The sequence below is a fragment of the Pelobates fuscus genome, chromosome 5 (genome assembly GCF_036172605.1).
Source record: "Pelobates fuscus isolate aPelFus1 chromosome 5, aPelFus1.pri, whole genome shotgun sequence".
NCBI classification, from domain to species: domain Eukaryota; kingdom Metazoa; phylum Chordata; class Amphibia; order Anura; family Pelobatidae; genus Pelobates; species Pelobates fuscus.
The window spans coordinates 340,053,244-340,081,054 of NC_086321.1; the positions used below are offsets into that span (position 1 = coordinate 340,053,244).

Consider the following 27,811-nt stretch of genomic DNA (forward strand, 5'->3'; position numbering starts at 1 on the left):
ACCGGCCACAGGGGGGGTTGCCTGGGGGGCCAGGCATCCCCCCCGACCGCGATCTGCAGCGGGCGATTAGCGCCGGCCACGTGGGCGGCCATTATGGCGAGGACGTACTATTACGCCCGCCGGCGTTTAGAGCCGGTTCCTGCAGGGCGTAATAGTACGTCCTCCGGATTTAAGGGGTTAAGGAGTGAGCCAAATGTACACGTTGTGAACAAAAAACGTAAACAAAACCTGGCATTTGCGCTATATGACCATAATCCAACCGTAATTCACCTCTTTCATATTAAATGCACCCCCTTATTATATATCATTTTATTCAGGGGAAACAGGGCTTTCATTTAATTTCAAATATTTAGCTATGAAACATAATTTACTATGAAAAAAATGGGCGAAAATAAGAAATTGTTATTTTTTTAGTTCTACATGACATTTTAACTGTCAATGTCATAATACTGTTTGCTTTTACTGCAATAAAATACACATATTTGTATTCAGCAAAGTCTCACGTGTAAAACAGTACCCCCTATGTACAGGTTTTATGGTGTTTTGGGAAGTTACAGGATCAAATATAGCATGTTACATTTGAAATTTAAATTTGCCAGATTGGTTACGTTGCCTTTGGGACTGTATAGTACCCCAGGAATAAAATTTACACCCATAATGGCATACCATTTGCAATAGTAGACAACCCAAGGTATTGCAAATGGGGTATGTCCAGTCTTTTTTAGTAGCCATTTGGTCACAAACAGGACATGCCCTGTGAGTCCCCCCAACGCGATCACCAGCGACCGGGTAAGTAATAAAAGACCGGAGGGTGTACTATTACGCCCGGTGGCATTTAGAGACGCTTAAAATAGGGCGTAATAGTACGCCCTCCGGTCTTAAAGGGTTAATTATACACCCTTAAAGTACCTATTAGGATGTCCACAGCTGTAAAACTACTATTAAATAGATCATTGTTTCCTCTTGCATTATATAATTTTTTAGAGAATTTAGATGCAATGTTTGCACTATAGATAGCACAGAAAACTGACTGGATGCAAAAGTACACTATCTGCAATATGGACAAACAAATCTTTATTACCTTTTCTCACTTCAGTCAAGCAGTGTTTGGGGCTGCCTTGAGTGGGACTTTAACCCCTTAGTGACCAGACCATTTTTCAGTTTTTCAGTTTTCTTACCGTTAAGGACCAGGGCTGTTTTTACATTTCTGCAGTGTTTGTGTTTAGCCGTTTCCGCTTACTCATTTACTGTACCCACACATATTATATACCACTTTTTGCACCATTAAATGGTCTTTCTAAAGATACCATTATATTCATATCATAATTTACTATTAAAAACACAAATTAATATGATTAATAAAAAAACAAAAAACAAAAAAAAAAAACTCCCTTTTACCCCCAAAATCTGTTACGCATCTACAACCGCCAAAAAACACCTATGCTAAATGGTTTCTACATTTTGTCCTGAGTTTAGAAATACCTATTGTTAACGTGTTCTTAGCTTTTTTGGGAAGTTATAGGGCAATAAGTACGAGTAGCACGTTGCCATTTCCAATCTTTTTTTTCTCTAAATGAATGCAAATTGCATAGTAACACTGATCTGTCAGGAATCCCTGAATAACCCTTTACATGTATATATTTTTTAAAAGAAGACAACCTAAGGCAGGGGTAGGCAACCTTTTAGAAGCACGGTGCCGAAATAAGATTGTGATGTTCCATAGCGCGCCGGCCCTATTTATTTCTTTTTTTTAAATTGAGTTGTGCATGTTGCCATATTCTGCTTGTGTTCTTTATACTGCTGTTGCTTTGCATCATTATATTTGTGCATATGAGCCATTATATTGTATATGTTTTAGGGATCGACCGATTATCGGTCTGGCCGATATTCTGTATTTTCAGCAATATCGGTATCGGCCAATAAAGATGCAGATAATGTAGGTCAGGGCCGCAATCAGGGTCCTGGAGGGCCCAGCACACTCTTACTTACCTTTCTAACGGCTCCCTTGTCTAACTCTCGCGAGTCCCGCAGCTGTAAGAGCGTTGCCACGGGTTACGCGAGAGTTAAGACAGGGTTGCTGCTGGGAAGGGAAGAAAATGTGTTGGGCCCTCCGGGAATCCCATATCCCCCCCTCTCTGGCCAGGTAAGATGCAGGGAGTAGGGACTAAAACAAAATGTAAATATTTTAAAAAGAAAATAAGTTACAAAAATAAAAATCCCCTCCTCCCATTTTACACATTAATTACAGGTCTACACACACACACACACACACACACACACACACTACAAAAAAAATACACTTGTGACGAGACCAATCTCGCCACTGTGCATTGGAGGAGCCTGGTTGCCCGCATGCTGCCTTTAGACTATGGTCCCATGTTGAGACGCTTTATTTTCCCATGCAAAGACACGAAAGCCGGGTCATTCGTTACTTGCCCTATTTGAACAGTGATACCCCAGATAGCAATGCCATGGAGCCCATTTGTATAGCGAAAGACTATGTGAAACTTTGGCTCCATGGAAATTGAACTGTATGTATGTCATCTGAGCGCCATTCAGTAATAAGGTGCGCACAGATCTAAGCTATCTGGGGATATGTTGAATGTACCTGTTTTATGCAATAGCTGCACAGTTATGTATTTTATTGTCTTTTGCTACCATGTGTTCAATGGTGTTTTGCCTCTGTCCTTGGAGATAATTGGATTACTTCCCAATTATCTCCAGGATAGAAGACTCTGTGGAACTGGTTTTGGGCAGAAAAGCCATGCTTCATTTGGTCACAAAGGACTACGATCTATCTTTTGAACCACTGGACCAATTTGTATGATTTTGACGTATGTTTGTATTTGGAGTATGCTGATTCTGAAAATGTAAGTTTTATGTGAATGTGCATACTTTTAAAGTTATGAATAATGTGGAAAAACTATTTCTCTGCCTGTGATAATTACATTAACCCATTGTGAAAGGTAATTGTATCACAGGCAGAGGGGAGGATTTTGTGTGGGAGTGTCTTCTGAGTGTATTGTACGTGTTTATTGGTTGTTTTACAAAACCCTGTGGGTGGTACTAATGTGTATACAAGAACAATAAACTCACAGCTCTGCCTGTTCCTGTTTTGACCCTCAACACTGAGCCTTGTCTCGTTCTTGGGGGGACTTATTGCATGCTGTTCCAGTTCGACTCCTAGGAGTGTAAACCTTTTGTATGGTTTTTCCTATTCAACTGTTTACAGCATTCGTATGTTTGTGAGCATTCATATGCTTCTCCGGTTCAGTGGATTGGTGTCTACAGTAGCTGTGCCTGTGTCTCGGGAAGGGGAAGAACCACTAAACGGCGGTTTAACCCTTTTATGCCTGGGGGTGCCATTACAACACTGATTGTGTAATAAAATACTCTCACTGCATCCTCTACACACATTCTTGAAAACAAAACTCTGGCATGTATATTTTGTGCATTTACCTAAATAAAAAAAAATTAAAAAACTTGCCAAAAAATTAAACATGTTCAGTTAACAGTAGATTTGTGTAGAAATAGTTTATTTTTTTCAAAATGGTAAATGTACAGAATATCGGTAAGTTATCGGCCTGAAAGTTCAGATTATCGGTAGTAAAAAAAATTAATGGGTAACAATTCCCGATCCATTACACAATATATGCAGCAGAAAAACTCTGGACAAAAGTCAGAACATTACAGTCATTGCAAGGTCAGCATTCTTACATTTGATTAATTTGTTGGAATTCAAATTCAATCCTCCTACCCCTGGGCAGCTATCCAAATTAAAGAGTGTTTATAAGGTGCTCTGTAATTGCAGGAGCTATGCGTGTGCATACACAATGTGTTCTCTGACCAGCTCAGAGCATGGTGCTCATGTTGGCTCTGAGCAGTTTGCCATAGTTTCCTAAAAGGATCATAGTTTGATAGGTGAACACATCCAATATTTCTTACGCCAACAGTTGTCTAAAGCAATACATGCAAAGAGTCTCTTAATGAATAATTCATGGGAGAATTAGCATCCATAGAACCGAATACCCATTTGTTTAACTGTAAAAAAAAGTCAAGTTTCATTAGTGTAGAAACAGATTCACACACAGAATACACTAGCTCTTTTTTGATGTCTGTGATAAAACCAAAAATGGGTCAGAAAGAGGGGGAAGGGAGAGTTGCCATGTTTAAGATTTTTAAAGAATACTTACCACAGCATCAACTGCAGGACTATAATCACCAACCACCAATAACACAGGACACCTGCAAAAATATATGCATGTCTATAAATAAAACCAAATATGCAAACCATTTAACGCAACACCAAGTGCAATGTAGTGTTTAGTGAGCAAACCAAAGCTGAAAACAGAGTTACAAAAATTCAGGCTAAAATAGCCAAGAAGTTACAAGCAGAGCTGGGGAGTTTTACCTATATTTTGCAATTATTTCAGTTTAATACAATTTGGTTTAGGGAATAAATACAGTTGAATGCATTTACCAAGGAATTTGAGAACTAAGGAAAATCATTCACTTTAAGACCAATTAAAAAAAAAAAAAAAAGCACACGTGATACTCAAAATTAGACTATCGGGCAAAACGTCATTTATTTCAGTAACGCAATGTAAAAGGGGAAACTAATATAGGAGATAGACGCATTACATGCAAAGCAAGATGGTTCAAGCTGTGATTTGTCATAAGTGCGATGATTATGGCTTACAGCTCATGAAAACACCAAATCCACAATCTCAGTAAATTAGAATATTGTGAAAGGGTGCAATATTCTAGGCTCACAGTGTCCCACTCTAATCAGCTAAGTAAGCCATAACACCTGCAGAGGGTTTCTGAGCCTTTAAATGGTCTCTCAGTCTGGTTCAGTAGGAATCACAATCATGGGGAAGACTGTTGACCTGACAGTTGTGCAGAAAACCCATCATGGACACCCTCCATAAGGAGGGAAAGCCTCAAAAGGTAATTGCAAAGGAAGTTGGATGTTCCCGAAGTGCTGTATCAAAGCACATTAATAGAAAGTTATGTGGAAGGGAAAAGTGTGGAAGAAAAAGGTGCACAAGCAGCAGGGATGATCCAGCCTGGACAGGATTGTTAGGAAAAAGCCATTCAAAAGTGTTGGGGACTTTCACAAGGAGTGGACTGAGGCTGGAGTCAGTGCATCAAGAGCCACCACACACAGACGGATCCTGGACATGGGCTTCAGATGTCGTATTCCTCTTGTCAAGCCGCTCCTGAACAACAATGTCAGAAGCGTCTTACCTGGGCTTAAGAAAAAACAGACCTGCTCAGTGGTCCAAAGTCCTCTTTTCTGATGAGAGCAACTTTTGCATCTCATTTGGAAACCAAGGACCCAGAGTCCGGAGGAAGAATGGAGAGGCACACACTGCAAGATGCTTGAAGTCCAGTGTGAAATTTCCAGTCTGTGTTGATTTGGGGAGCCATGTCATCTGCTGGTGTTGGTCCACTGTGCTTCATTAAGTCCAGGGTCAACGCAGCCGTCTACCAGGAGATTTTGGAGCACCTCATGCCTTCTTCCGCAGACGAGCTTTATGGGGATGCTGACTTCATTTTCCAGCAGGACTTGGCCCACACTGCCAAAAGCACCAAAGCCTGGTTCAATGACGTGGGATTACTGTGCTTGATTGGCCAGCAAACTCGCCTGACCTGAACCCCATAGAGAATCTATGGGGCATTGCCAAGAGAAAGATGAGGGACATGAGACCGAACAATGCAGAAGAGCTGAAGGCTGCTATTGAAGCATCCTTGTCTTCCATAACACAGGCTGATAGCTTCCATGCCACGCCACATTGAGGCAGTAATTGCTGAAAAGGGGGCCCAAACCAAGTACTGAGTCCATATGCATGCTTATACTTTTCAGAGGTCTGGTATTGCTCTATGTACACTCCTTGTTTTATTGATTGCATGTAATATTCTAATTTACGGAGATTGTGGATTTGGGGTTTTCATGAGCTTAAGCCATAATCATCGCACTTATGACAAATCACGGCTTGAACTATCTTGCTTTGCATGTAATGCGTCTATCTCCTATATATTAGTTTTCCCTTTTACATTGCATTACTGCAATAAATTGAGTTTTGCACGATATTCAACATTTTTTGAGTATCGAGTGTGTGTATTTTATATGTAATACACACACACAAAGATACTCAAAAAATTAGAATATTGTGCAAAACCTTAATTTATTTCAGTATATATAATCTCTGCACCAATGTGAAGGTTTGCCAAAAAAATATATATATAATTTCACATACTTTAGTGTTGTTCCTGCATCAGTGGAACCAAAAACTGGTCTCTCAATTTCCAAGTCTTTGCGGCTGTAGAAAAAGGAAACAAATACAAATAAAGCTTATTTAAAATACAATATAATCCTCACATTGCACTTTTACCACATATTAGACCAGAATAGCAGTACACACAGTGTCATTTTGGTCTAATAAGTAGAAGCATGGCAACGAATACACTATAGTGCAAAAGATTAATTGGAAAGAGCAGATAATATACTGTACACGGTATAGTATACTTGCTAAAGTCAAGGTTGGTCTTTGCAAGTTTTCATTTCATGAATTTGTCATGATTATTGTAGAGGCTGTGACCTTTGCGCTTTATTTACTATACAAAACTGAAAAGTCAAACTTAAAAAAACCAAAAACAAAAAAGTATAAAATGAATTTTGCCACCAACAACAAAATCCACTGAGTAGAGGAGTCTATTAAAATGGTCAGTACCTTCTACTGCCATCTGAAATTGGACACACTTCCAAAACCCTCTTACAAGACCCCTTTCTCCACCCAAGCACACAGATACAAATAAGATCCAAATACAGAAGAAAAACTAACAAAATGCATATTTTAGCCACCCTCCCATTAGCAGACTGAACAGTATACAGCCTCCAATCTCTCCTGCATGCTCTGGGAGGAAGGTATATTTAAAAAAAAAAAAAAAGACTATCCCAGCTCCAGAACAGCCACCCAAGGCTGCTTTGCTCTGGTCAAGAGCACAGTCCCAATGCAGCTGGTAAAAGCAGTCCATTTTGTAATTATTTTTCCTATTTCCCTAACTAGATCACAGCACTCCACCAGGCTTCTAGTCAGGGTGCGACCTTTAATGTCCTCAGCATGCTTCCCAATAGACTGTCCTTGCAGTATAGCTATATTAGGGATGGCAAGGTCTTCTTGAAAATCCATAAAAAAGCAAATGTAAAAGTTATATAGTAAAATTTAGTCTTTCATACCCATTATAGGAATTCAAAAATAGCTGCAGGTTCTCTTGGTTAATGTCTTGAGCAATATGCATTCTGTAGGTTTGGATTAAATCCAGGTTGGACTGAAGTTCATCCTAAAATAAAAAGAGAGAATAGGTATTCATAACTAGAGGTTTAAAAAGTTTGGTGTGGAAGTCTAGGTAAGCTCTAAAATGGGACAATCACTACAATGTAAAGCACCAGGTGATTACACACAAACCCAAAAAGGAAGCCTGTAGACCCCACAAGCACTTTAGAAGATTGAAGTTATTCGTGATGTGGGAGCTGGTGTCCATGGACTCAAGGACCATGAATGGTTTACTCACTGTTTAGGAGAGATTCTCGATTACTGGCAGCCTGAAGTACAATATATTGGAGGTAGGCTATGCTCTGCTTTACTGATACTCTCCAACAATTCCTGTCCCAATCAGTGGTATAAACTTGTATGGTAAGAGGCAGAAGCCTCATCACTATTAGACACCAGGTTTCAGGTGCCTAGGGATCGCAATTTATTAAATGGTGATGCGTGACCCAGCATCATAACCACTTCAATCTGTTAAACAGGTTATAGTGCCAACAGTATTCCTTTAACCATTCGTTTCATATGTTCTCTTCAAGTGCAGCTTAACCCCTTAAGGACACATGACATGTCATGATTCCCTTTTATTCCAGAAGTTTGGTCCTTAAGGGGTTAAACAGGTTGTGGAAGCACCATGACTGCTACATCCTGTTGTAGTGGTGATGGTGCAAGTAGGATACAGGAACTCCACGGTTCTAGGTCAAAATTAGTTGACTTGTTGGACTAAAGCTGGGAATACCCAATACACCCATGTCCTGGCTCATGCTCACATGGTTTTCATGGTTGCGCTCCCAGAACGCCACTCAAATGAGAGAAACAAAAATAAAAATTGATTAAAAAATAAAAATAAATAAAAAATACTTGCCGGACCGAAAATGTGAGAAAGGACAATATCCACTACATTTGAGGTCCATCCAGAAAGCTGAAAAACAAAATCAAAATAAATTGTAGCTTTACAATTTAACAGTTAAGAAGGAAAAGTAAAACATTTTGCCTTTATTGGTATGAAATGGTTGTAAAAAATAGAAATAAATCCGTGCACTTAATATACAAAATCTATCCTCACACCAATTCTAGTTGTTCATTTGTGCACTCCTTTATGGGGTTCATGATGTTTGGCACCAGATGCAATAGGCTGATGAAAACTACATAGAGATTATACATAAACTGTGCCAATGGGTTAAAGTGTAAAAAGCAGCATGATATCTAGTGGAGTCATTAAAGTGACTTGAAAACCCAACAAGGTCTTCTCAATTTGACTAAAAACTAATGGGTGGAGCCATGAGGTATTCCTTTAAAGGGACACTATAGTTACCCAGACCACTTCAGCTCAATGAAGTGGTCTGTGTGCCAGGTCCCCCAGGGTTTAACCTGTGTGCCAGGTCCCCCAGGGTTTAACCCAGGGTTTAACCTTTCAGGGAAACTGCTATGTGTACAATGCAGGGTTAATCCAACCTCTAGTGGCTGTTTTCTTGTCTTCAGCGTGCAGAACGAGTATAGGAAAGCATTGATAAATTCTTTCCTATGGACTGTTTGAATGCGCGCGACTTTTGCCACGCATTCTGCTCCTCGGGAGCTGCCGTCGGCGGGGGAGGAGAGGTCACCAGCGCCGAGGGAGCACGGCACTGGATAAAGTTAAGTGGCTGAGGGTTTTTTTTAACCCCTTCAGCCCAGCAGGATTGGGACCCTAAGCGTCAGGAAAGTATGTAGTGTCAGTAAAGTATTTATTTTCCTGACACTATAGTTATCCTTTAAAATGATTTGTATTAACAATTACTTAAAGGACAGTGCCGCTTAGTTTTCTTTGCCAAGCATCCAATCCTGTTGGTGTACCAACTGGTCATAACTTTCTGGAGGAAGGATGGCAACTTGAATAGGACTTGCAAAAGATCTTTTGGCAAACTAGGCATGTATTCACAATCAAGATGTTTGCAACAGTTAATTTTGGCTGGGACAAAACCAGTAGGGACACTCAAGTAGTATAGGGGGATAAGAACTAGCTGGGCATTAAATTAAAGGTTTATGTGGTGCAATAAGATCTTCTATATACAGTTTGAAAAAAGGACTACTCGAAAATAAAATGCGACTCTTGAAGGAGTTCCATAATTCAATTCCTCTTATCCCAATGTCATGTAGGTGTTACTACGGTGGCAGTTACTGAAATTCCACTTGATATCAGAAAATTTCAGAATGACTAAGACATATTAGTCTATGAAGTGGCATACCTCTGCTTGTAGTTTAAATTCTATAATGCAGATTTTCAACAAGGAACCTCGTGTCCTAGTGGTCAGGTGATAACTTGTAATGCTAATAAACAATTACCAATAAATATTGTTAGCGCACCATAAATATGAACTCAGATTGCTTCTGTTCAATACCTACCTTGGAAGCAGCCCAGTCAATCCATCCCTTTGAGCATGGGTCAATGTTAACTAGTACAAGACCCTCAACCAAGTTTGGAAAATTCAGCTAGAAAAGAAAAAAAAAAAAAAAATAGAATTATTTCTGAAATAGACTGCCTAAACCCCACAACTTCTAAAAATCTTATTTAGGCAAGAGACTATTTGCATGCTTAAACCCTTCACTACCAAAAATTTTAATTGGAAAAAAAAAGAGTCACATAACATTTTGTTTAAAGCAAGGGGTCATAGCCGTTATATAAACAGCAGTGTTGTGTATAGATTTTTTTTGCAGACATTTAATAATGTGTAAATATACCCCATTTATTTTTCACTTCTGCATCCATCTTTTAAAAAGGGACACTATTCATCAACAACTTCTTAATGGAATGGTTTTGGTGCATAGTTCATGCCCCTGCCGTATCATTGCTCAATTCTCTATGATTTAGGATCTAAATCATTGTTTAAGCAGCCTCGTCACACCTCCCTGCACACGTCTCACACAGCCTCCCTACATATTTCCTCTAAAGTGAGATCTAATGTTTAAACTTCCTTTACTGCACAGACAGTTTCATTTAGAATTTCTAAACTCCTGCTCAGTTAATAGCCTGCTAGAGTCTGCAGGAGCCCCCTGTGAGGTATTAAAGTTCAGTTTACAAAGCAGGAGATAAAGTCTTCTAAAGTAAATTAACAGATTGGAAAGTAAACCATTTCTTTCATGCAGGCTGTCAGTCACAGCAGGGGAGGTGTGATTAGGGCTGCATGGACATATAAAAAATAAAAGTGTTTAAACTCCAAAAACGGCAGAGAATTGAGCAATATGTCTGCAGAGGCATGATCGATGCACAAACACTGCTTCTTTAATCTAAACTTGTTTTGGCGACTATTAAAGCCTTTCGCGACTCATACTTGGTTTAGTGAATGAGATTATGTGTATGTAATTATCAGCACACTTTTTATTTTATTATATGTGTAGTGTAGTATTTGGTTTCCTCTAGTCAGACACCTGCTTCAACAAAGCATCATGGATTCTTCACTGGCATTAAAATGGATCTGTTACTTTCGAAGGTATTTGCAGATTTTTAAGTTGTTCCTTGCAGCCGCCAGGTTTGCTGTGCATATGCTCTTCAGTTCCTGGCTTCATTTGTCAGGAGCCATGTCGGTGCCACACTCTCGCACATGGGCAAAATTATATAATTGAGTTCTATGGAAGATTCTGCAACAGCTGTCATAGATTGAGGTCTGATTTTTGTGATGGCTGCTGGGAGTGGACAGAAGCCGACGACAGATCTCCACCTTTTGTCAACTTTAGATTTAATACAAGAGATTTTGGTTCCTACTTTGTATTACAGTATCTTTGGATTGCGTTGGAATTTTGTTAAAGTTGCAACAGTCAGGATTGGTATGTCATAAAGATTGTATATTTGAAAATATATATATATATATATATATATATATATATATATATATATATAACTGAAAAATAATAGAGCTGCTCTAAGGAGTCAAGTTGGCCATCTCTGGCCAAGAGGCTTCTGGAGAGGGCAATAAAAATATATATTCCCAGCTGTTGGGGAACCTCAACGTTTTACTGGTGTAAAAACATAAAAATCAAATTAAACACACCAGAAACAAAGAAGTACTTTGTACTTACACCAAACTTGGCTAGTACATAGGCACCTGCTCCAACTCCAATTCCAATAATGCTTTTAAACCTGAAAAATAAAACCGCCACATGTAATAGAAGATAAGCTAGAGAAAAATAGACATTCTGACACTTCCTAAATCTTTAGAGCAAAGAAAGCATTACGCCAACCATGACCACTTCTGTTTTTAGACGTGATCATGGTGGTAGGAATCAGTCTGTTCAGTGTTTCGGCTGGAGACTCTGCACTGCCAGATTGGAAGTTTTGTGCCAGTGGCAGTTGCACCCCCAGCACAGGTGACACTGTTCTGGGCTGCACAATGTCAATTATGTGCATAAAATATGTCCATTACACAACAAAAACAAAACAAATATACACCAAAAAAATAAATGATCTATATTAAAAAAAAAAAAAAAGTAGATCTGTTCAAGCTACATTGCGGTAGATTTTGATAGTGATTTTCTTTTTTAAATAAACTTCATAATTTTCCTTTCCAATAAAAATGTAACAGACACTCATGGAACAGATCAGTTGTGCAATGCCAGTTTTACAGCAAAAGAAAAGAAAGGCTGGGAGGGGATGTAGAGGAGGGAAATGCAAAGTCCAAATTTTATAAAAACACTGCAGAGGTAAGTATAATAGTCAGCTTATCCATAAGCATACTACCCTTAATTTCAAGGATAATTTTAGCCATAGTGGGAGGGTACATGACGGTTTAATAAGTTGTTTTTTTTTGGTAAGTTTCCAAATTTGTATCCTCCATCATTGGAGTGCATAAACCATATTTCATCACGGAGAGGGTAAGCCATAACCGGCTTAAGTCACGTGAAGCTTTATAGGGCTTTTTTCTTTTTTTTTTTTTTTTAAGAAAAAAACGAATTTACAAAAGTTAAACTATAACAATTTCCATAGATTAAAGTAATTCAGTATTAGGCGTTCGGCTTTTCATGTTTTCGGGCCAAGCTTTATCCTAACTTTTAAACTCTTCATACTACAGTTTTTAGATGGTATGTAGAGGGAAAGTGGGACACTAACAGTTTACACAAAGGCAAAGTTTATTTTTCCCCAACAGAGAAATCCTATCAATTCGATTTAATGTAAAATTTGTAAATACAAATAAGTTGCAGCAAAAACACAAAAAAACCCCACAAAGCTTTAAGAAGTTGCAAAGTCAAGATAAGGAGTTCTGTAAACAGACTGCCTTGGGCAGAACTAACCATGTAGAAGAAATTAATTAAGGTTTGATTTACAGCCAACCTTGAATAGCACTAACAGAAGGATACACTAATTTTGAAGTTTATCAGATACATGCAAACAGGGCACAAAACTACCATCGCATGGAAAACATAATAAACATTTGAACTTACTGTAAGTGTGTTAAAACTGCAGATACCATTTCAGCCAATTCATCCATTGTAGGGTACTGGTACCTGGAAAATACATATGACAAATAGAGAAATAAAAATGATATTGAGACCAGTCAAGCTAAGCCAAAATAAAATTATTTTGTGGTAGTTTTAGAGCAAAAGGGACAATATAGGCACCCAGATCACTTCATCACATTTCATGACTGCCAAGGAGCAGGGACAGAGCAATGCAAGTTTCAGAAAAATTGCAATTTTTACAATGCAGAGTTATGGCGGTTTTTAACTCTGCATTGACGCAGGAAGTCCTCACACTTTGCATACTTATAAGTATAGATTCAATGCTTTCCTATGGGGAAAGCCTTGTGTGTATGGTGCATGCATATTAGGATGCTCCCACTGTCAATGTCGAAGGAGGCAGAGAGGGATGTCAATATTGGTAAGCGGTAAGTGGTAAGAGTGGTTAATCTTTTAATCACTGGGTGAGAGGCGACGGCAATATTTTTAGGGTCGAGGGACATAGCGTTTGGCATAGAGATTTTCATTCCTAACACTATATATAGTGTTCCATTAACTTATTACACTTTCACAATTTCATAAATGACATTGTTTGCATTATTTAGCAACTCCTAAAATCCAGAGCAGGGCCCTAAGGGTTGTAGATCCTCCAACGTTGTAGAACTTTACCTTTCTTAAACCTGGTAAAGAATCATGGGAGTTGAAGAATTAGGGCCCTATGCTTTTAGAAAACCTGTGAAAAATCTTATCAATTATCTCCTACAAAATGGGGGAAAGAAAATACAGATAAAGGAAGAAAAAAAAAAAAAAAAAATTACCTCCTTTTTTAAACCTCAAAACAAAGACAACAAGGCTGAATCCCTGAAGGACAGAGGCAAATGTCACCGTTTTGAACCAAAACAATGCCTGGGATTGGATATATAACTTGGTTTTCCTATAATTTAATTGTTTTCTTCAATAGCCCCCCCCCCAGCGTCAGATTTTGCGACTGTGCATTAGGTCTCTCCGGCTGATGTCGGCAGGGAGGAGCCTGAACCAGGGCTGAGGGACATCAGCGCTGGATTAAAGGTAAGTGACAAAAGGTTTTAACCCCTTCACCACGTGGGGGGTAAGAGGAAGGGGTGGAGTGCAGGATTCCATAGTGACGGAAAAACACCAGCATTTTCCTGCCACTATAGAATCCCTTTAACTCATTAAGGACACATGACATGTGTGATATGTCATGATTCCCTTTATTCCAGAAGTTTGGTCCTTAAGGGGTTAAACACATCTACCCACTCCTGGAGACTGCACATACAAAAATGCAGTCACAGGAGAGCTCCAGCAACCCAGAGCCAGCTGCCATGAACAGTGTTTAATAGTTCAGCCTGCTCCGGTTGCCACGAGTGGCTGCAAAGTTTGCAAAGAATTATGGAGTATTATAATAAATAACTAAAGTTTCTAACTTTTAGGCACTTCTGATCTGAAGGGTATGGCAAGTATCCTTGGTTTTTTTTTATGCTATGCAAACAGCTAACAAACCATGTGTGTAAATCTATCAAGCGATTAATTGTATTTGATGCAACAGAAAGCTGGGGTTGCATGCACCGCAGTACTTGTCACCCAACTAGCACTGAAAATTACAGCTGACATTTTAGTTTCAGGCTTTATATGCTACACTGTAGCAAACGTAATATCTGTTCTCAAAAAAAAAAAAGTTTAGACACTTACCCAGTTGGAAAAGCTGGAGCACCTTCCTGCTGACCAGGTGCATCAATGTGGCAGACGGCAAAATGTTGTGTGATATCACTCATATCTTCGAAGTTAAAAAATGAATTGAAGCAGGATTTGTCTGCATGTTGGGGAAGAAAAGTCACCATTTATCAGCAGATTTATAAAAAAAAAAAAAAAAAAAAAAAACTTTAAATTGCATTCTAGAGATTTCGTTATAACCTATACAAAATCTCTGCACACTTGTTCTACAAAGCTCCCCTTTATAAAAATATCAAAATAGAACCATCATGCTCTCCTTCATAACACTATTCTGCATGCTTATGACACCCAGCTAAAACTCTCCTCCCCTGATCTTTATCCTGCTGTACTAAGTCGCATCACTGGTTGCCTCTTCCATCTCAGTTCTAGATAGGTGGATGACATCCAAACAGAGGTTCATTCCTTTTATCTACAGAATACTAATCCTCCGCTTTCACTCTCTGCAAGGTGAGGGTATGCACTTCAGACCGCCCTTGCAAGCTCATTGCCTTGGCTTTAGCTTCGATTCTGGACACAGCTTTACACCTCACATCCACTCCGTTGCCAAATCCTGCCAGTTCCACCATAAAAACCCATTGCCTGCATCTGTCACATTCTTACGCAAAAGTCTAAGGAGCTTGTTCATGCTTTTGTAAATTTTGCACATTATTGCAATTCTCTAATTGGTCTTCCCAGAAACCGTACTGCACCGCTATAGACTAATTCTGCCGCCAGGCAGATTTTTCTCCCCTGTTGCATCTCATTGGCCTACGATACCCTATAGGATTCCATTCAAAATATTAACGTACCTATAAAGCTATGAACCGCTCTTCCCTTGCTACATTTGTACAGTAATTCAGATTCTCCCCTAGCCATTTATGTTATCCTTCAAAATCCATCTCTAAAGAATAGCCTATGGCCACCCGGAGTAATTTATATCACAAACCACACTCCACTCACCTTACAATTCTGCCGCTTTCCCACCAGTCACTTGGTTGCTATCCCCAAGCTGCCCTTCTTATTGTGGTTTTATCTCCTAGATTTATCCCCTCAACCTAGTGTTCCTGTGACAATTTGCAATAGTCTTATTTGTGGTTAAAAATGTGCCCCTTCATAATATTGTAAAGCGCTGCGGAATTTGATGGCACTATATAAAATGAAAACTAGTTTTCACAGCATTATTACATTAAAATCTACTAGCCTAGAACCTTTTAATACTTGGGGCACTATAGACTACGATTATGATGCAAATCCTACCCTGTACCCACTAAACCTGAGAGAGGCTTATAACTACAGTAATGCTCAGATATTTTTACTCCTTAGGGATTATTCCTGATATCTGGCCTAGAGCACATGCAGGCCAATTGGATGCGTCTTATTGTGAAGCAATATCCCAACTCTTCGCTAGGAAGATGCCGAACATGAAGTTTATATTTGAAGTGAGACACTAGAGATGCGTTACAGTTTCTAAGAAACTTACCAGGCCACAGGGTTTTTGCACCAAAACCACCACATTAAGATAATGGTGTTGGTGCTTACAGGTTATTCAGAAAAATGAGAATCCAAAGTAAAATAATCTCAAAATTTAAGGTCAGAGTAGCCGAACTTAAAGAAAACTGCTGGCAAATGTCTTCAGTTTGGCTATTGTGACGTTAAATTTAAAGGACCACTATAGTGCCAGGAAAACACTTGTTTTCCTGGCACTATAGTGCCCTGAGGGTGCCCCCACCCGCCGGGCTCTGGTGTGAGGAAGGGGTTAAACTTACCTCTTTCTCCAGCGCCGGGCGGGGAGCTCTCCTCCTCTCCGCCTCCGATCCTCCCTTTCAGCTGAATGCGCGGCAAGAGTTGCGTGCGCATTCAGCCGGTCTCATAGGAAAGCATTTACAATGCTTTCCTATGGACGCTTGCGTGCTCTCACTGTGATTTTCACAGTGAGAATCACGCAAGCGCCTCTAGCGGCTGTCGGTGAGACAGCCACTAGAGGATTTGGAGGCTGGATTAACCCTATTATAAACATAGCAGTTTCTCTGAAACTGCTATGTTTATAATAAAAAGGCTTAATCCTAGGAGGGACCTGGCACCCAGACCACTTCATTAAGCAAACTTCTATGTAGCTCACAAGAATGGCATATTTTGTAGAACATTTTACATTCAAGACAAGACAAAAAAAAAAAAAAAAAAAAAAAAAAAACAGACTACTTACGATTCAAGCCAATGTCATGGTATGTCACAATAACGGGTCTCTTTGGTTTATGGCTGCCACGCATAGTAACATGTAAGACACCATGTGCAGTTTCAATGTCATGTTCCTGAGAAGTCAAAAGCAATAAAGTTGGATATTAACCAATGCCACTGTATGATGCAGCCTTATAAGACCTATACTAAAATAAAGCTTGTGCATATACACTGAGAATAGATGTACATAAGGTTTGCTATACATCTGGTGATTAAGGTTCTAATTAGGAAGCACAGGCATATTTAGGAAGCTTTTAAAATGAAAAACATCTTGCAGCCGCTGCTCTGTGCTCCCTCTGCAGAGCCAGGGGAGGTGTGACAAGGGCTGCATAAACAAAGTGATTTCCCTCATAAATGGCAGAGAATTGAGCAGTAAAACCCAAGCAGCATGATCTACACACAAAAACTCTAAAGTTTAGGTGACTACAGTGTTCCTTTAAAGCACTGGACCAATTCAGTTTAGTGCTTTTATTATTAACTACTCAATGGTCCTTAAAACTCCACATCACTATAATTTCCAGGTGGTGACCGTTAATTTGCTAAATAAGAACTGTAGAGACTTCAAGGTGCATTAACAAATTTAAAGTCAATGTAAACTTCGAGAAGGATTTACAGTTTGGCTATTTTGGTCTTTAACCGCTTAAGCACCAAGCTTCATTTGTTTTCCCCACTTAAGGACCAAAGCAATGCTTTCTCTGTGTATTCAACCGCAATTTCCACCAACACACATATACACTGTTTTTAAAAGACAAAAAGGGCTTTAACCCCTTAAGGACCAAATGTCTGGAATAAAAGGGAATCATGACATGTCACGTGTCCTTAAGGGGTTAAGATAACTTTTTCCATTATAGAGTATCATCCTGTATACTGCAGTAATATAAATTATGACCAAAACAAGGGTTTTAGATTTAAGGATAAAACTTCATATTGACAACTGCCATCATATTAGTGTACAACCACCGAGGCAGCGGTATTAGCACAGATCAGCCACGAAGAAAAAAAAAAGTAGCACAAGACAATAGAAAAAACATTCAATGTTAACAGTGCAGAGGATGATTAGCAACTTTGTTTTCCTGGCACTAGTTTGCCTTTATTGAAGCCCAGAACCAGATGCATATGGGGGGGGAGGGGGGAACATGGCCGTTAGGACAGATTCCCAGAAGGCTGGTTTACATTTATAGACTAGATCGGCTGCCTCCCACACTGGCAACCTACCCGTTATCTCGAGACTCCACAAAAGATGGGCCCAATCCCGGGGGGGGGGGGGGGGGGGGAACGGTATAGAAAACAGCACCAGTCCTGTCTGTAGTAAAAGATCCAAGCTAAACAAGTAGTTTCAAGCTCTTCTGTAGCTATATCGAGCTTAAGAGACAGGGGAATATACAATAATATATATATATATATATATATATATATATATATATATAAACTATAATGCTGTACTTTTATATAAAACAAATTCTCATATAATCACAAATTTGGTATGCATAATTAGTGCAGCTTAACAAGTGCAATAAAAAAAAAATTCATGTCCTGATTTACAGAGCACATCATAACGAAAACAGTCACACTAGTATACGTGCGCTCTAAACACCTGTAACTGTATGTATGTCCACAATCAGAGTTGATACACCAGTGAGACACTCCAGGGGTGTCTCTGGGCTTAACACCAAATAGAAAGAAAACAGGCCAGACTGTTCTCACAAAATAGTGAAAACAAGGCACCCTGGATAGAAAACGGTATCCTACATAGAAAATTGTAGATGGCTACAGTATGAACAAGTGTAAAATGGTTACAGTAGAAATAATATTGCCAAATGATAAAACAGTGAACAAAGTAGCTATATGTATCAATCTCTAAGCCTCATAAGGCTATTCCTATACCATTCACTACAAATCAACCAGGAGATCAAAACAATGTGCATACAACTGGCTTTAATATATTTAATGGCCAATGTGAGCATATATGTATGATACAAGGGGTAAGGGATAAATCATGTAGTGACCAGTTAGATAAATATCAAAGTAGGGACAAAGCTCCTAGTACAGGAGACGCATAGTCAGGATAGCATAAGGTGCCAATGTTATAGCTCCATCTCCTTGTTAGTAGCACTTAGGAGGAATAAGTAACCAAAAATGGACCCTTTGATACATAAAGGCATCAAAATACTGTTACTTAATACAGATAAGATGTCTTAATATGCTAGACAGAGACCGTGATTTAAGAAAAAAAAAAAAAAGAAAAGAAGAAACCGAGCAAGCCTCTTTTGAATCTAGCTAGATAGGCAATAGGAAATTAAAATGAAAAAAGAAAAATTAGCCTATGATCATATTGTTAAAAATGTTCGGAAAACAAACTTATTGTATAGAATTTAGGCAATGTGGGTTGCCATATGCATTAAATGTTCACTTTTTAATAATATGCGCCCCCCCCCCCCTCCCCCTCCCCCTCCATGTGCTGTTAAAGAGTGTTACGGTTACTCCCAGGCTAGCTGGAAGCCGGACCGCTTGGATAGTCTGGATCCCAGTTAAGACAGAGAGAGAAGCCGCTTAGCTCAATATCCAAGCTCAATATCCAATATCCAGAAGGATCCTTTAAGTTTAGACCAATCCCACTAGCTATTTTACAGCTAGGATACTCTTTCCCCACAAAACAAGTCGAGGCTGCGATTTGAAGGTCAAACAAGAACTGATTTTAATGGCACACAGGGATCGGTATTTATGCAAAATCTCAGGTCCAGGGACAGCCCCCTCTGGACATGATGGGATACAGGGATAACACAAGGGATCAACCAATGAGAATACAATGTATAATTTGAATTTGCTACCGCCCAGCTTGGAAATAACGAATCCAACGGTTTCAGTAATACAATTATCGCCAAGCGCCCAAAACCCACGTTTATTTTACACACAGAAAACAGATTAAAAATACATAACTAGCAGTTTAATAGATACTTCGGAGCTACAAAATGAGTGGTGAAAGTACCAGTCTGTGTGCACTAGTTCACTGAATAGCGACTAAAACTCACGAACCCGCTGCTGTATTTCGTCGTGAGAAAGTCTGCTCGTGTATTTGGTCGCAGGCTGAAAATGGCTGCCATGTTTTTAGGTGCAACAATAGGCAGCAGGACCTCTGCGCCAACTCGTGGAACTAATAACGGCCAGAGTTGTGCCCGAAGCCCCGCTCTCTGGCTGGATGTTGTCGCTGTTCGGTATGCGAAGTTAGCCCTCCGTGAAGGGGCACTTAACCTGCGGTTAACCGCAACGTTCTACATTCTAATTGAGGCCACACGCCAGATTGAAGGTGGTCCCCGTTCGTGACTCTTTTGGTAGTTTAACCATCGGTAGATAAGGCACGAACGGATATATACTGGGGCCGTCAATTAGCCTGCGGTTAACCGCAACTCCCTGGGTGATTAATTGGTGGCACACGCTCTCAGCCGGGTGGTCGACCGTTCAGTAGTTTGAGAGGTGACCGGGGTTAAGTGGCGGCACACGCCAGGAGCCGGGTGGTCGGTTGTTCGTTTAACGAACCGGTGTATATATAATCCATTCGGGAGTGGGTGCAGCATTCAAGTACCGAAGCCATAGTATCACAAAATAGTCAACATAATCCGGGTTTGTAACAAACAGTTTAATGCAGTATGGCACTTTGTCTCCCCTCCGCCACGGTCAGCATGTACACCTTGTGCTTGTACCGGAGTCAGCAATTCTTTTTGACAGAGTAGCTGATTTGTCCCTTTTGTGCTAGTTCATTTGGGAAACCAGTTTCAAAACTAGGGAGCATCTTTAACAGTGATATACAGTGGTCTTATTAAACACCTGTACATTGAAAAAGGTTATAAGGTCCCATACAATTTTCCCACTTGCCCCTATGATTCATGGGTAACCTGGAGGTCATAGCGTTTACACCCCCCCACCCCCCTCACATATGCAATACTATACGTGTACCCACTACCATGTTTGCAGAGTATACAGTTTAACACTAACTAGATCTTTAGATACCTTCTTGAATCCCAGTTCTCCCTTGAACTTCATTATGAACTCTTCAAAACAGTTTTTTGGTCACAGGTTTTCACACTTCTGATTTAAGTGGAATATGATGGAGCAAAAAAACAGCAATTTTACTTACCGTAAATTCCTTTTTTCTTTGTATAGTGGCAGTACTCACAGTTGGGATGTTCCTTCCAATCTGGGACAAGAAGCTCCCCCTTCTTCTGGTTTTTATGGCTGTGCTCCGCCTGCTGCCTCCATAAATCCTGTATGCCCTGTACACACGCCAGTAATAAAAAAAGAACCCAAACGGAGACCGAATCATGCAAAATTCATTTAATCTATACAAAAAGCGGAGGGAAAGGGGGGCGGAGCCTGACCTTCAAGCTGGCAAGACGTGCAGAGCCTGAGCTCCTCCGACATCGGCAGATTTTGGGGCATAACTCCCAGCTGTTGTACTCCAACACTACCCAACAAGCTCTATCTGGGTCAGGGTCCTCCGGGCGAGCAGACTGATACCTCACTCGACGATTTTTGTAGCAGAATGCCCGGTCGGACTTACTGCGGCCTACTGGGAGTGGAGCTGGGGAGAGGCGGCCGATCTCCTCGCTCTGCAACTCACAGAGGGGCCCCACAGTACTCTCCCCCCCCCCCCCCCTTTGGACCGGCGGGGGTCATCCCGGTCCCCACTGGGTAAGCCTGTCTCCACAGCACATACCTTCAGCGGCAAGCATGAAACTCAGCGACGTACCCAAAATGGCCGCCGCAGCGGTGCCCCCACATTCACAAGCAAAGCTGGAGAGCCAGGAATGGAGCACACTCTTCAGGGCTAGATTTGATGCGATCTGCGACCAATTCTGGAACAAAATAGCTAGCCGACCTGCACGGCCTCCGACACCAGCGGCCCCCACACCAACAGTGTCAAGAGCCCGTCTGCCCATTAAGACGACTGTTAGGGGCCCAGCTCCTAAGCATTGCCTGCGCAGATGGAGACCACGCTGCCTCCTACAACGGCAGTCAGGCAAGACACCCCATTACCCCCCAAAGGGGAAAACCCAAAGCCCTATGGCTAATAGCACCCAGGAGCAGCCCATAGTATACACTAGGAGCCGGAGGGCTGCCTTACCTCGCTCTGCCAACAGCAGAAACACCATAAATGCCCGCTGCTCAGTGATCCGACGGCAGAAACGAGTGAAGCGCCTGAGCGGGGCGAAGCACTGGAGCCATCTCTCACCCCGCTCAGCCTCCCCAACCATGAAAGGACCTGTCCAGGGGCCAGTTCATCCCCACAAGCTGCCACCCATACGGAGCACTGACTTGCTGAAACTCCAGGACAAGCTATGGCAATCCCCAACAGCACCTTCTACAACATGGAAGGAATGGGCCTTGAGAGAGGGCATTGGCTGAGTGACTTGCCTTTTTCCCATACCTCACTCGGACAGCATTTTTTTTGGGACTACCACCCCTAGTATCCCCAACCAACAACCTACCGATGGACTCCCCTACCCTGTGAAGAGGTTTTATAACTAGCGCACAGCTCCAGATTGAATGCCTTCTTAGCATACGTTTCATTATGGCTTGTGTTTTTTCATGTCTTTTCTTTTACCTTGTAAGCATCTGATATGCGCCGCGCAGTCCCAGTCCTCAAACAGAAATCCCCATGCACAATAACGATGCTCATATTGCCTCAGCCTCCCACCCCCAGACATTGCCTAGGCAATCCTGGGAATAACCCACGGTTCTCTTGCAACAAGGTGGGCTGTATTTACCATATAGCGTAGCAATAATTTTTGGGGAAGTACTGCGCAGTGGAGACTATCTCCTTATCTCTGCTTGTGAGATTTGAGAGCCCCAGTGGTTACTGTTTTTTTGTTTTTTTTGTGAATCTTGTTTAATCATCTTGATTTCTAACTAAAAGAAGAATCTGCATAGTTGTAAACATGTCTAAATTGTTAACGTTTGCCATCCTCAGACCTGCAATGCCATAGACATAACTTAACAATTAATATAAACTTAACCGTAACTAGACAATTCATAGGCTTGTATAGCATAGTGTGTCTACATCTATCTACTATAGTCATAATGCCAGATATTTGCATGTTTGTTTTATAAAAAAAAAAGTGCGGTTTAAAAAAAAAAAAAAGCGGAGGGAAAGCCAGTACTGCCACTATACAAAGAAAAAAGGAATTTACGGTAAGTAAAATTGCTGTTTTTCCCTTCGTATAGTGGCAGTACTCACAGTTGGGATATAGCAAGATCCCTGTAAAAAATAAAGGGTGGGGTCTCAGCAGGCCACAGCTTGCAACACCTTACGCCCAAAATCAGCCTCAGATGATGAGAATATGTCCAGCCTATAATGCTTGATAAAGGTATGCAATGAAGACCAAGTAGCCGCCTTGCAGATGTCTTCAGGTGAAGTCGCAGCTCTTTCAGCCCATGAGGTAGCCATAGCCCTAGTTGAATGAGCCCTTAATGGGAATCTAAGGGGAATTCCTTTGGAGCGATAAGCCAACCCTATGGTATTTGTCAGCCATCTAGCTAATGAGGGTCCAGAGACAGCATTACCCGCACATTTGCCTTGAAAGTAGATTAAAAGATGATCTGAGGATCTAAACTCCTGAGTTTTCCGAAGGTAGATTTTTAGGGATCTCCTAACATCTAGGAGATGCCATTTTCTTTCTAGCTCTGATGTGGGTGATTGACAAAAGGCTGGCAGAACAATAGGCTGGTTGATCGTAGCACTCGAAATAACCTTAGGCAAAAAAGAAGGTCTGGGATGTAGTACCACTTTTTCTTGATGAAAAATGGTGAACTCCGGAGAAGATGATAGAGCTCGGATTTAACCTATTCTCCTTGCGGAGGTAACCGCCACCAGGAAGGCCGTCTTGAAGGTAAGGAATTTGATGGAGACTTGAAACAAAGGTTCAAATGGTGGTTCACAAAGGGCCTGAAGAACCAGAGACAAATCCCAAGTAGGAAAAGAAACCAGCCTGGGAGGCCTCTTCAACCGCACGGACTTAATAAACCTTCGAACAAGAGGGTTAGATGCAATATCCTGAACCAGGAAGTGACTAAGAGCAGAAATCTGGCCCTTGAGTGTAGAAACCCCTAGGCCGGCTTCAAACCCATCTTGCAAAAAAGAAAGAATTTCCGGAACCGAGGCTTTGGCCGGATCAGAATTCCAGAGAGAACACCAGGTTCTGAACTTCATCCAAACCCTGAAGTAGATTTTTGAAGTGGACGAGCGGACAGATGACAGCAAAACGTCACATAGACGGTCAGAAAGACCCTGACCCTGGAGTATCATCCTTGCAGCAACCATGCAGTCAGGTGAAACATTGCTAGGGTTTCTTCGGGAAGCTTCACGTTCTCTAAAATGTGAGAAGAGACCGGGAGGTGCCAACGAGAGATGGCCATGTTTTCCACTTCTGAAAACCAACTTCTGTTCGGCCAGAAGGGCAGGACTGCCAGAATTCTTGCCTTCTCCCATCTTATTTTCTGAACAATTCGTGGTATAAGGGCTATAGGAGGGAAAACATAAGCCATATCGAAATACCAAGGGATCGATAGACCGTCTAGGACATCTGGGTAATCTTTTGAATGAAGTGACGCAAATCTCTGCACCTTTGTTTCTCCTTGTTGCCAACAAGTCCATCTCTGGCCTACCGAAGCGTGCAACCAGCTCCAGAAAAACTTCGTTTGATAGAGCCCAGTCTGCTTGAGACCAATGGCTTCTGCTGAGGTCGTCTGCAATAATGTTTAGAGATCCTTTGATATGGGTAGCTGATAATGCGAGAAGATTCGCTTGGGCCCAAGCCATTGTGTGGTAGCAAAGATCTTGAAGAGCTTTTACCTTTGTGCCCCCTTGGCGATTCAAGTAGGCCACCGTAGTGGCGTTGTCCGACTGAATCCTCACCGACTGATTGGCGATGAGCGAACCGAAGGAAATCAGAGCTTCCCAAACCGCTTTTAATTCCCTGAAATTCAAGGAAGCGCATGCCTCTTTGTTCCAAATACCTTGATGGAAATGAGAGCCTAGATGAGCGCCCCAACCCGTCTGGGAGGCATCTGTGGTTATCGTAATCCACCGTTTCAGTGCGAACGACAGGCCCTTTGAGATGTTGTCTTTTACTTTCCACCAGTTCAGTTGTCTTTTCACCGCCTCGGATAGGCGGAAGGCAGAGTCCAGATCTTCCTGTTTCCGCGTCCACTGGGACAGAATGTCCCACTGTAACGGTTTGGATTCCGCTTTTGCCCAGGCGACGGCCGGTATTGTAGCCGTTAGGAGGTCTAGCAATCTCATAGCATCTCTGATTGAGCTTAAGTTTCTTTGCAGCTTTGATACTGCCCTGAAAATCCCCACTTGTTTCTTTTTTGGAAGAAAAAGAGATAGGGACTGCGAATCTATCCGAAGCCCCAAGAATACTAAACTCCGAGACGGAGTTAATTCGGATTTTTCCAGGTTCAGGATCCAACCGTGATCTTTGAAAACCTTCCTTGCAATCTTGATATGAAGTTCTAGCAGTTGTCCTGACTGGGCTTTCAGGAACCAATCGTCCAGGTATGGAACAATCGCGATACCTTTCAGACGTAAAACTGCTGCTACGGGTGCCAGAATTTTTGTAAAAACTCGAGGAGCTGAAGATAGGCCAAAGGGAAGAGCCTTGAACTGCAAATGGAGAATCCTTCGCCTTCTTGTTAGAACTGCAAATCTGAGAAACTTCCGGGAAGATTCTGCCACTGGTACCTGCAGATAGGCATCTTTTAAGTCCAACTTTGCCATGAAATCTCCCTTTTGTAATATGTGTGTTACAGACAGAATGCTCTCCATACGGAACTTTTGGTATGGTATGTAGGTGTTGACCTGCTTCAGGTCTAGGATCGGTCGAAAGGATCCATCTGGTTTTTGTACCAGAAAAAGGCGTGAGTAGACTCCTTGAAATTCCCAACCTTTGGGTACCTTCTCCACCACATTTTTTCCTAAAAGGATGAGTGCTTCCGTAAGTAGAGCCTCTGTTTTTACCTTTGAAGGATAGCTTGACAGAAGGAAGGATGGCTGAGGACTTGATGAAAACTTTATCCTGTAACCTTCTGAAACGGTTCTTAAAATCCACCCATTTGAAGTACTCTTTCTCCATTCGTGGGTGAAGAACCGAAGGCGTCCTCCCACTCTTGGCGTCAAAACTTCCTCTTTTTGTCTTGTCTGTTGGATTCATGCCTAGACCACTGGCTGTTGCCACCCCGTTTATGAAACCTGCGAAACCGCCCTTGGTAACGAAAGGACCGCTGGCCCTTGTATTGGAATCTCTTATATCCCTGGGCTCTTAGATACAAAGAAAGCCCTTCCGCTGGAACCGACATTTGTTTAATAATGTCTTCCAACGGAGTACCAAACAGCTTGTTCCTCTCGAAGGGTAATTCACATAAAGCTGCTTTCGATGCTGAATCAGCTGTCCATGTTCGAAGCCAAATAGCCCTCCTGGCTACTGATGATAACCCCATAATTCTTGCTGATAAACGAAGAAACTCCTCAGAAGCATCCGAAAGGAATTCATTGGATAGCTTCAGCAGGAACATGAGATGGGAAGGGTCTGTATCGGATTTTCCCATAAGGGAATCTTCCAGTGCTTGAAGCCAAACACTGAGCTCTGAGCACTGCTGAACCCGCAACTTCAGCTCTGCACTGAAATCCTGCGGCCTGGTATATTCTTCTACATGAAGTTTCAGCTCTTTTGTCCATAGGATCTTTAAGGCCTGAGACTTCGCCAATGGGTATAGTGGTTTTCTTAGATAGTTGGGCAATCTGAATATCGACTTTAGGAAGATCTTCCCACTTTTCTTCAGACTGTAGTTTGAACAGCAGTTTAAAATGTTTTGAAATAAACGCCCGTCTTTCAGGATTCTTCCATTCTCTGTGAAGGAGATCCAATATTTTTGGAGACATAGGGAAACCTTTAACCTTCACATTGGTAGGTTCAGTTTCTTGAAAAGCCGCACTCACTTCTTTAATGAATCTTTTCAATTCTTCTGGTGGAAAACCCTCACCACACTTGAAGCCAGGCTGGAAATATCCGAAGGAGAAGAAAGGGAACATTCTCCAGAAGAGACGTCAGACTCAGAAGGGGATCTATTCCTCCTACGTTTTTTAAAAGACTCAAAAGTCTGGGACAAATTTTCCTGAAACCAGCCCAGGAAGGATGCCATATCCGACTGTTTTGTTTTTTCAAGTAATTCAGAAGCGCACTGGTTACATGTCTTTTTTCGACATCCGTCAGGTAGAGGAACAGCACATTCCAGACAACTTAAGTGCTTGGACTTGCTTGTGGCTTTTTTGGGCACAGAAGTAGACATCTTGTCCTTATCTGCCTTGTCCGGAGCTATAGGGCTGGACATATCTGTGAACCAGAATAAGGAAGCAATTATTTAAAGAAAATTAACGCATGCATTATAATAGGTGATAAAGAGGAGAGTTTAAATAGTTAAACCTCACCTTTATCCACCTGAGGTCCGTGTAGGAGGGCTGGTGACACGGAGAAACCGAACTGTACACCCACCCTTGGGGTCAGAAGGGTTCAGCACAGCTTATATACCATTTTTGAAATTTCGCGCCAAAACTCCGGATCGCGCATGCGCAGTAGCGCGATACCGGGTTTGGTGGAACGCAACGCCACCCGGGCGTGCGTTCCACTGCTGTGCGCATGCGTAAAGTCCCACGAGGAGGACCGCCCGGGAACTCCTGAGGAAAACCACATAAATTGCCCTACCTGGTCGCGTTCCGTAACGCCAGACCGGAAACACTCTGCCACTCAGCTCCCGCCCGGGGAGCTATCGGGCGCACACCTCCCCGATCAGCAGCCTGTGCTGATCGCACCTTCTCCACCAGACTGGGGAACCTGTCCGTCCCGTTTGCCAGGACAAGAAGAACTGGCGTGTGTACAGGGCATACAGGATTTATGGAGGCAGCAGGCGGAGCACAGCCATAAAAACCGGAAGAAGGGGGAGCTTCTTGTCCCAGATTGGAAGGAACATCCCAACTGTGAGTACTGCCACTATACGAAGGGGAAAAAAAAAGTTTGTATACTGCAGATTACTCT

At 41.6% G+C, this 27,811-nt stretch overlaps 1 protein-coding gene across 1 annotated transcript in view; it reads right to left on the bottom strand.

The window, feature by feature from the left end:
- Positions 1-27,811, bottom strand: part of NDRG3 (NDRG family member 3) — a 71,173-nt gene that overhangs the window by 11,928 nt on the left and 31,434 nt on the right. The window contains exons 4-12 of the mRNA XM_063455803.1: positions 16,693-16,798; positions 14,469-14,589; positions 12,744-12,806; positions 11,385-11,445; positions 9,714-9,800; positions 8,197-8,253; positions 7,244-7,347; positions 6,264-6,326; positions 4,194-4,245 (exon numbers count right to left, since the gene is read on the bottom strand). Of these exons, the coding sequence (XP_063311873.1) occupies positions 4,194-4,245; positions 6,264-6,326; positions 7,244-7,347; positions 8,197-8,253; positions 9,714-9,800; positions 11,385-11,445; positions 12,744-12,806; positions 14,469-14,589; positions 16,693-16,798 (714 nt within the window). The remainder of the gene's footprint in view (positions 1-4,193; positions 4,246-6,263; positions 6,327-7,243; positions 7,348-8,196; positions 8,254-9,713; positions 9,801-11,384; positions 11,446-12,743; positions 12,807-14,468; positions 14,590-16,692; positions 16,799-27,811) is intronic.